Source organism: Schistocerca nitens, chromosome 4 (assembly GCF_023898315.1).
Source record: "Schistocerca nitens isolate TAMUIC-IGC-003100 chromosome 4, iqSchNite1.1, whole genome shotgun sequence".
NCBI lineage: Eukaryota > Metazoa > Arthropoda > Insecta > Orthoptera > Acrididae > Schistocerca > Schistocerca nitens.
The window spans coordinates 729,579,316-729,590,232 of record NC_064617.1 but is presented as its reverse complement, the minus strand read 5'-3'; the positions used below and the strand labels follow the sequence as shown (position 1 = coordinate 729,590,232).

General features: G+C 40.3%; 1 protein-coding gene across 1 annotated transcript in view; it reads left to right on the top strand.

Moving 5' to 3' along the window:
• The first annotated feature begins 586 nt into the window (after positions 1 to 586).
• Positions 587 to 10,917, top strand: part of LOC126252537 (uncharacterized) — a 57,982-nt gene continuing 47,651 nt past the window's right edge. The window contains exons 1-2 of the mRNA XM_049953431.1: positions 587 to 785; positions 1,132 to 2,295. Of these exons, the coding sequence (XP_049809388.1) occupies positions 1,132 to 2,295 (1,164 nt within the window). The 5' untranslated portion in view covers positions 587 to 785. The remainder of the gene's footprint in view (positions 786 to 1,131; positions 2,296 to 10,917) is intronic.

The following is a 10,917-nucleotide window of genomic DNA, read 5'->3' as shown; positions in this document are numbered from 1 at the left end:
AAATTATTTAAATGAGAATGGACATCGTGCTAAGTGTAACCTCCCCACAAAAATATGAAAATGAAAAGAATTAAATAAAAATTGCAAACAGTGGCAAATGTTAGCTTCCCACAGCAATAAAAGTCAATGATAATAAAAATGTGCAAAAATGTTAAGTCCCCACAAAATTAACGTTAAGATCAACCTGATAAATTTTATAAGGTCATCTGCGCTGACCTTAGGCCCTGTGCAATAATCAACCTGATAAATTGATTCTGGGAGGAAAAGCAAAGGAAATATTGTTTCATTTGTAATGATTATTTTCTTAAAAAATTGCTTTCAGAACAAAATTATTATTGGGGCAATTCTTGAACAAATTAATTACAGTTAATATACATTACATTATCACATGTGCGCAATGCTGCTTCATTACCTTATTTAAAAATATACCTCGTCCCGAATCTTGAGCAGAGACCCATGTCGACGCCCGCCGACTCCTCACACACAACTCCGACTGTCTATCGCGCGCTACTAGCACGAACGAACTACATGCTCTCGCGACTCGCTACGTACAACAACTGCCTCGCAACTGAACTGAACCACGGCCGCCTGTATTAGAGGCCGGAGGACTGAAATGTGGCAACGTTACGTTAAGGCCTACCGCATGGCTGTGACTATAAGGTAGCGAACGGAAGCAGTTGTTTACATACTTTAAAGGTGTCTGTTTTATCCGAAATTACAGTGTAATTACGCTATACTGGACTTATAGCAAGTAGTCGTGACTACAGTTGAAGATATAACACAATGTAAGTATACAATTCTGTGAAGTTTGTAGTGTTTTTACATGTATATGTGCAAGTGTGCTACGTGAACGACTTTCGTCTACACAATTGCAAGAAAAGTTCTACTATATTCTAGATACAATTTGAAAATAAAGTTTTGAATTCGTAAGTTTAGTATCAGAATCTTCTCCTAAGTGATTTTGTGTTAATATTATGAATATTTCTACACATTTGATTCTGTTTGTAGACTTCTGTTTCGTGATATCCAAGCAGTAGAAAAAACCAGTCCACTCAAATTCTCATTTGCTATTTTTACATAATAGTATTTTGATTTAAGATGTTAGCAATTAATGCATCATTCTATTTGCAGATGCCAGAAAAATGTTGTGTTCCTGGTTGCAACAGCAACTACAAATCCAGCAAGGAAGAGGGTTACATCTCAGTGTTCAGATTCCCTACTGAAGAGGAAAACAGAAAACGGTGGACAAGAAATATCCCCAGAAAGGACTGGACTCCATCAAATAGAAGTGTCGTTTGCATTAAACATTTTGAAGAATGTGATGTATCAAGAGTGGAGATTTACAAGGACTCTGATGGGAACTGTCACGAGTTTCCTCGTCAAAGGCGATTGCTTTTACCAGAAGCTGTGCCAAAAATATTCCCTGGGTTACCATCGTATTTAAATAAGGTGCAGCCTCCAAGAAGGTGTGACCCAGAAATAAGAAGGAAGCGTGCACGCCATGAAGAGGAGGAGAAGAATGAAGCCATGCTAAATGAGGACATTATTGCAAATTTTCAATGTTTGTGTGCTGAGTACCAGGATAGAATAAACAGTGTAGGAAAGTGGAGTGTTAGTGTTAAAGAGAATAAGATATTCTTTTATACTATAGATTTTTCTGAAGACATTCCTCAGGTCAAAGCGAGTATGGAAATTAATGACAAACTCATTTCAAGTGTGTGTGTGAATGGTTTCATTCTGTCACATGAGCAGCTCAGCTGGATTTTACCTTCCTCACTTAGAGTAACCAGATGGTCACAAATTGAAAATATTTTGAGTAGAGTTATCAACTGTGATAGCTACACACCCACCTTTAGTTCTCTTTTAAATGAATTAAAGAATATTGTAAAGAAACTTACTCTGCATTCAGAAGCTAATCCAAATTGCTGTGCCACACTCTTGTTTCTGTTGGAACAGATAGATTTGTTGGCAATGAATAAGCGGACATATTCGGTTGATATGATGATGCATGCATTTATCATCTACAACCAATCTCCAGCATGCTATGCAGCACTCCGGTCAAGTGGATTGCTTACCTTACCACATGTGAAACACATTCAGCAGCTTTCATCTTCACTGAAGATTTGTCCAACCAATAAATCACAAAATGCCCATTTTCTTAAAATTGTTGTGGATAAATTAGATGAGAGAGAAAAATTTGTAATTCTGCAAGTGGATGAAATTTATGTTAAGCCATGTATTCAGTTCAAAGGGGGGAAACTCCATGGATATGCAGAAAATAATGCCCCATCTGAGGCAAGAACTGTGCTTGCCTTTCTCACATCATCTTTATATGGCAATTTCGAAGAAGTTGTTCATTTGGTTCCTGTCAAACAGTTGTCAGGCTCAGATCTCCATAAATTAACACTTAATGTGTTGCAGTTTCTTTCCTCATGTGGTCTGACTGTTGTTGTTATTATATCTGATAACAACAGAATTAATAGGAATATGTTTTCACTATTGGTAAAAAATTCCAGCAGTCCATATTCCTTTCTGTCATGTGGTTCCCCTGTATTTGTAATGTTTGACACAGTTCATTTGTTAAAAAGTATTAGGAACAACTGGTTGAACCAGAGGGACAGTGACAGAACATTTAAATTTCCCCATTTTGACTCAACATCCAATGATCTGCTAATGGCAAAATTTTCAGATATTGAGAACCTATACAAAAAGGAACTCGACCAGCTTTTGAAATTAGCTCCTCGGTTGACTCACAAGTCAGTGTATCCCAGTAGCTTAGAAAGACAAAATGTCAGTCTTGTCTGCAATATTTTTAATGAGACAACACTTGCAGGCTTAAAAGCTGAATATGGTGAAATTTCAGGAACTGTACACTTTGTTGAAATCATTCTCCGTTGGTGGAATATTATTAATGTTAAGAACTGTACAAAGGGAATTCACAAACAAAATGAATTGTGTCTGCCTTTCACTAGTGCTTCTGATGACAGGCTTGAATTTCTTGACAAATTTTTGGCTTGGTTAGAGAGATGGAGGGCTTTGGACACTACCAGTTGTCTGACCACAGACACACATCAGGCACTGTATCAGAGTACTACTGTTATTTCAGAAGTTGTTGAATATTCTTTCAGTGGTGTAGGTGTGCAGTATCTTCTCACGGGAAAACTACAAACTGATAATTTGGAATCAAGGTTTAGTAGGTATCGTCAATTATCGGGTGGAAACTATAACGTTTCTGTAACCCAGGTATTTGAATCTGAAAAGAAGTTGCGTATAATGAGTGTTTTGGGAATAAAGTCTGCAAAATATGGCCCTGTAAAATTTTCTCCAGAAATAATGAATGACATAAGCATCTCAGATGTAATGTCTACAGATGTTGACGTGAATCCGTTTGTTAGTGTTTTGAACTACATAGGCAATGAAACTGTTGATGTACACCAATCTGTGCTTCTGTATGTTTGTGGTTATGCAGCACACAAAACAACACAATTGCTCAGTTGTACAACATGCACTGATTTTGTTTTAGGGACACATACCACAGATAAATATTTTGATAACCTTGTCCGAAGTGGATTGACTGTGCCATCAGATATTGTTGTGGAACTTGGCACTTTTGTATATACAGTTATGCAGCTTTTAATATCTGAAGAGTATCAAACAAAATTCCTCACTTGTCAAAATCAAAAGCAGTTACTACTCAATCTGGTTGGCCAAGGAGTTAAATCACATGTTTCTCTGCAAATATTTGTAACAGATTCATGTCTCTGTGGAAGGCCACTTACTGATATCTACAAAAAGCTGGTTTCCATTATGTGTAACATATTGTTAAATAATTATACCCAACTCCAAAATGATCATTTAATATGTTCCAAGAAGGAGGGAGTTAATAGAAAATTAAAAACATTACATAACTTTTGACACAAAATTATGAAATTTCTTTCTTACCCATAACCTCAGTCCTTAAATGCTCCGATTAGTACTGGCAAGGAGGAGGTGGCCACTATGAAATAAACTTTAATGCACTGATAAATTTCAGTCATGCTTCTTATGCAAATCCTACAGCAAGGTTCCCAGTTCATTCTGACTCAGAAAGATGTGTGAAAGTATTTAAATAGATTGTGTATCACCTATGATTTTAAAAGAAATCTAACATACCAATGAACAATACACAAAAAACGTTCGTTAAAAATTATTATTATTATGCCACCCTCATATATAAAGGTGTGAAAGATATGTTACAACTGTCAGAAACTTTTATATTAGTTTGTCATTTATATAGGAAGGAACATGACAATACATTTCAAATAACAGACTGAAATAATTGCAAGTCTGCAAATAATGTTACTAGGCACCTCACAAAATTGTTTGCTGAACTTGTATCTCCAAATATCGGGTAAGAAACGTCATAATATACTGCTATGAAGCACATGTGAGTTATTTAAAAGTTCATCGTTGCAAGGAAACGAGAATAAAATGCGTAATTCCGACATAAAGTCGGCGTAATACTGCGAGAAATTAGCTTTTCTAGGTTACTGTGTTATTTATAGGGACCAAATCTACAAAAAAAGAAAGTGATTGCGTATTTATATCTGACACGTCGTCTGCAATCGGCGAAATCTAAACTTCAGTCTGGGCCTAGCTGGTCACGCTAGCCGGCCTACGGACGTCACAGGCTACGACGTTGTCAGCTTGACGACTCCGGCCTCTAATACAGGCGGCCGTGACTGAACTCTCGCGCGGTCAAGCGCAGACTAGCAACGATAAATAACTCTCTGGTCAGAGATTCTGTCATGCCTCGCCATCGCTGCTACCGAATACATACGTGTTTCAAGATGAAGAATACTTATTTTATCAATCATTAATAGAAGCCCATCTAGTGAAAAGTAGAAGGTCTAGGTTGAAACCTAACCCACAGATGGCAAAGAAGAGGAGTTTACTAAGCCTACGCGTTCTGTTGAACACGTGAGCTCATTTACGTTTCATGTTATGGCTGGTGAACAACGAGTTAAGGTTTGCAAAAAAGCATTTCTGAGTTTGTATGCCATAGGGGATAAAGAAGTTAGAAGTCTGAAACAGCTAATTTTAAAACATGAGTCGTCTAGAGATTTGAGAGGACAACAGAAGAACAGTAAGACTTTTCCACAAGATTATACTGGCTAAATCAAAGACAACATTATGTCATTCCCCCTAAAACCAGTCACTACTCGTCGGAAGAAATACAATATTTGAAAGCAAGGCTTAACAGAAAGAAAATGTACATGTTTTTAGAAAAATATCATGGTCGTGATGTAAAATATAGTTTTTATTATAAGATACTTAACGAACATTTTAACTATCGGTTTGGAAGGCCCCAAATCGATACTTGCTGTGAGTGTGAGATGCTTAATACGCGAATCAAAAACCATCAGCTTAATGATACTGCAAACAGCACGTTGCAAGGCATCCCAGATGTGCTCAATAATGTTCATGTCTGGGGAGTTTGGTGGCCAGCGGAAGTGTTTAAACTCAGAAGAGTGTTCCTGGAGCCACTCTGTAGCAGTTCTGGATGTGTGGGATGTCGCATTGTCCTGCTAAAATTGCCCAAGTCCGTCGGAATGCACAGTGGACATGAATGGACGCAGGTAATCAGACACGATGCTTACATACGTATCTAGACGTATCAACTGCACACACCCCACACCGTTCCAGAGCCTCCACCAGCTTGAACAGTCCATGGATTCATGAGATTGTTTCCATACCCGTATACGTCAGTCCGCTCGATACAACTTGAAATGAGATTCGTCCGACCAGGCAACATGTTTCCAGTCATCAACAGTCCAATTTCGGTGTTGACGGGCCCAGGCGAGACGTAGGGAATTGTGCCGTGCAGTCAACAGTGGTACACGAGTGGGCCTGCGGCACCGAAAGCCCATATCGATGGTGCTTCGTTGAATGGTTTGCACTCTGAGACGTAATCATGGCACAGCATTGAAATCAGCAGCAATGTGCTGAAGGGTTGCACTTCTGTTAGGTTGAACGATTCTTTTTAGTCGTCGTTGGTCCCGTTCTTGTATGATCATTTTCCGGCCGCAGCGATTTCGGAGATTTGATGTTTTACGGGATTCCTGATATTCACGGTACACTCGTGAAATGATCATACGGGAAAATCCCCACTTTACATCGGAGGTGCTGTGCCCCATCGCTCATGCGCCGGCTGTAACACCACTTTCACACTCACGTAAATCTTGATAACCTGCTATTGTAGCACCAGTAACCGATCTAACAACTGCGCCAGCCCCTTGTTGTTTTATTTAGGCTATGCCGACCGCAGCGCCGTATTTTGCCTGTTTGCTTATCTCTGTATTTGAAAAAGCATACCTACACCAGTTTCTTTGGCGCTTCAGTGTACATATGCATTACAAGGTTTGCATCCGTATAAAATGGCCCAAGGACGACGTCGCTAAAGAGTGCTCTGAAATGCCCGTTGGACACTTGTGTCATGTCATTTAACACGATAACGCATTCCTTTCTCAAAGCGCAGAAAATTTCTACTTTCTCTAAATTCGACAAAAACCATAATTTATCCTCAAAGTGCAGTACCCTCATGACATCTACGATGTTACCCAATGATTGTTATTCAATGATGAGGTGCTTCGCCACTGCCGATGAACCATTCGCTTTATTGTTATGCTCCTTAAACTTCAATCTAAATTGTCTTCCCGTTTGTCCTACAGTTTCACACTTTATTTCATATACTCCCGGTTTCTCCATCCAGTCCTCCCCTGAGTCCGTCTTATGTTTCAGCCTCTATTCCAGTTCGTCGACTAACATCATAGAGAGCATGAGCGTATTGCACTTTGAGGATAAAGGACGTTTATAAAGGACGTTAGTTATCAGATATAGAGATAGTGGAGATTTTTTCGCTTTAAGACAAGAATACGTCAACGTGTTAAGTGAGAAGACAGAAGTGTCCAAGGGGCATTTCTGGGTCCACTTTAGCGACATCGTCCTTGGGAATATGCCACCAACTCATTCGAATTAGTGGCGTTAGATATTATGTTATACATTGGTTTTTGTATATGGGCGCAAACGTTGCAATGTAGGTGGAGTACTAATTTTTGTAGTATTGGTTTTAGATTTACTAGCACTTATAATGTCATAGATTTATCATAGACAGTAGCATCGCTGGGGAATGTGACAAATGCGTTGCAAGAAAGTACTATCTTTCGTAGATGAAAGCGGCTGCCTTTCGTTTACAGTATAACGCACCAACATGAGATATTCTAAGAAGAAGTTTATCTTTGACAAAGCATGTTTGCTTATGGATTATTACTTTACACGGTGCATAATGGCACAGAAGCTTTAAGGTATGTTGTACTACAGGAAGGTATAAACAATTTTGTATGGTTGTCTGTATGCATAGTATACGGTTGTCAGTACGTGTAGTATAGCGATTTATTGATTGATTTCCTTGTTTTATAGCATTTGATAATGGGATAGTGTTGTCCTGAAACAAGTTGTGATAAAAATATCTAAATTTGAGAACTCGTGACGTAACATGCTCGGTAGTGTTTTATGATACAATCCTTGACGGCTTCACAACAAATGAACTGGTCTCTCGTTGAGAGAAATTTGTTAGTCGCCAGGGTGAGTACGTCAAAAAAATAAATATGTAGACATGAAGAATAAAGATGTTGATTGATAATAACGTTTCTTTTATTTAAAAAGCTTTAAAAGTTTTCACATAAAAGTTCGGAGGCATTACAATTCAGGACGCACTTGTGCGTAGCACAAGGGAAAGTACGTACTGCTATGAATTTGAGAGTGGTTTGCAGACTGGTCCATTGTCAGTTCGATGCAAGTAATTGTAGATGTAGATCAAGAGACGAGATAAACGAAGTAAGAGAAGGATAGGACTGAAGTTCGCAGCGAATAGCGGCTAGAACTTTAATTTGGAACCGAAGCGGTAGGATGTTATAGTTGATAAGTCGGGTACATAGCCGGAATTACTTCCTGGTATTGCAGGTGAAGGTGGTTGAAATCACAGTGGAAAGCGACATAGAGTGTGTGGAAATGTAAGAAAGTAGGGACTTGGTATCAGAGAGGAACGAAAGCAGTGCAGTCTTCTAACTATGAGTAATACATTTGCGTGTTGAATTCGATTTAATGGAAGATGCAGGAATGGGGAACATATTCTAGATGTCTGAAGAGATATATAAACCACAACAACGTCAAGAACGGCTACCGTGGTGTCGTGAAAAAGTTGACGGGAGAGTGGAATAGCGCTATGTTGTCTTCACTGCTGAAAGGAGATCCTGTCCTTACCCCAGCGATGGACGTCCTCGTGTATGGAGTAGATTTGGTGAGCTACCTGATACTGGTGTCGGATGCTTGATGTGCGAGTACTTCCTCGTTTATGACCTATCAATCAGTACTACCTGCCAGTGGTATGAAGCAAATGATGTGTTAGATTTTTTAGGAATAGAAGCCTCACATTTCAGAGAGTGAACGGAACCTGAGGACAATTAAATCAGTTGAGGAAATCAAACGTCCTCGCCCGGAATACGCGTCCATTGTCTTAATCACTGTGCCTCCTCACCCGGGAGCAATACGTTAGAATTCACAATTGTAGCTGACACGTTTGGCGTTTGAATTTTGTAAGCTCCGCCCTACTCTCCAGATTTAGTTTCCTGTGACTTCCTCCGTACGCCCACATACAAGGAAATTTATGCTTGGATACGATCTTGAATCCAATGATGCGACCGTGGTGGTCATAGAGGGGCATTTTTTAGATCTCCCAGATTAGTACGTTAGAGACGAAGTCTACCCACAATATTTTTTAAAAAATCATGTTGGGCCAAGTGTAGTGACATAAAAAAAAGATTACAATACACGTAAATGCTTTTTTGAGCTAAAAATATAGTCCTTCACTGGCTGGCTGAAAATTATTCAAATGGCTCTGAGCACTATGGGATTTAACATCTGAGGTCATCAGTCCCCTAGACTTAGAACTACTTAAACCTAACTAACCTACGGGCATCACACACTTCCATGCCCGAGGCACGATTCGAATCTGCGACCGTAGCAGGAGCGTGGTTCCGGACTGAAGCGCCTAGATCCGCTCGGCCACAGCGGCCGGCACTGGCTGGCTGAAAACGTATCCCTTCGCCCACGTTGTGGCAAGTCTGGGTAAAAGATGGCGCCACGAGGAACCTACCTACGCCATGTTTATTGTCATGCTTTTGTGATAGCGGAGTACACAGACTTCAAACGACGGGTACAATACACGAACTTCGTGAGAATACAGCTGCTCCGCCTGAGGACGTAGCTTTCGAAAATAGATCCGAGTTCCGGAACATTGCGCTGAGAAGATGAGCAACTGCACGTAGCTGACGTGACATTCAGCGCTTAACTAGCCGCTCTATCATGCACTGGCGACCACTCTGTCCGCTAGTTTCAAATGCACACCAACAACGGTTTAGCAGTTAATTACAGTTTATGGTGCCGTAAACTAAGTATATTTATTTTGTTTCTTAAGAGTTTGACTGTGTAGCTGAAATAATCATTTTGATGCGCATGACCCTCTCACAGTGAATAAAACTGTTTGTCATTACCTAAGCAAAACAAACATCAACAGAATCGCAAACATTGTAATAAATCCGTAATGACGGTAAAAGATATATCGCTCTATCATTAGTTTGTCACGTTCGCAAATTGACGCTAACGTTTGAGATACGATTAAAATACCTGCATTTGTTTCGAACCTTTACATGCTACTTAAAATACTATGAATGATACTGACATAGTAAGATAAAATATCAGCAGATAAAGAGAAGCTTTAGAATTAATTGAAAACTATACGTATCACTTGTTAGCGTTGTTTCACCAGCCATGAGTCTTGTAACACTAATGCAGCGCAAAGACCCACAGAACGTGAGCGTAGTGGGACCCAAGAATCCAGCAGCGCTGCTCAAGGCAAGGTTATATTGGTGGTGGTTTGCCATTGTCTTCCTCCTATCTGTTATGAAGTGTCAGGTGTGTCCGTCTCGCGTGGATGACTGTGCTGAGTGTTTTGGATAATGCTGTGCTGGGCTTGTGTTGTTAAGCACGAAAGGAAGGGAGAGGGCGAAACATGGTGCCGGCACCTAGGCAGGTCCTCGCTGCCGAACTTAACGGTTCCGACGTATAGATCGCCGTCAACAGTGTCTCGCGCCCTCAGTTCAGAGACACTTGAGAAGAGGTTTGGAACTGAATACAGGACACTAGCGCAAAGTCTGGTCATCAGAAACTTCCCGCCACAACCCCCCCCCCCCTCCCGCCCTGACAGACAGGGTGAGCAGCAGTCTGCGACTGTCTGCTGGAGACGTCGTAATATACAGGAAAGTGTAGACTTTAGTCACTGTGGGAGGGTACAGGATGACTCGGGTAAAACTTCTATCTGATGCGATGAGTGGCAGCTTGCTGTAAATGTAGAAAAATTGACTTAATGCAGATGAGTAGGAACAACAATCCTGCATGTTCCAGTACAATATCAATACTGCTTGACGTAGTAACATCGACGAAACGTCTGAGCGTAACGTCGCACAGCGATCTGAAATGGAGCGAGCGTGTAGGAACTGTAGCAAGGAAGGCGAATGGTCGACACAGTTTTATTGAGAGTTTTGTGTTGGCAGAAGAGCCAACACCGTGTTACGAGTGGAGGCCGAAATGCACGCGTTTTAGCTTACGCAGGCGGGCGTGAAGAAGGAAGAACTATACTGACGTGAGGTCTGGAACATGACAAGGAATTAGAATTCAGAAAGCGGACGTAATTAGTTTGATACTTACCTTTAATCCATTAATGATGAACGTCGCTCTTGACGGTACATGATTCACAATACGAGTATTATCTGTTCAGAATACATAGTAACTGAATATGGTGCCTTGCTAGGTCGTAGCAAA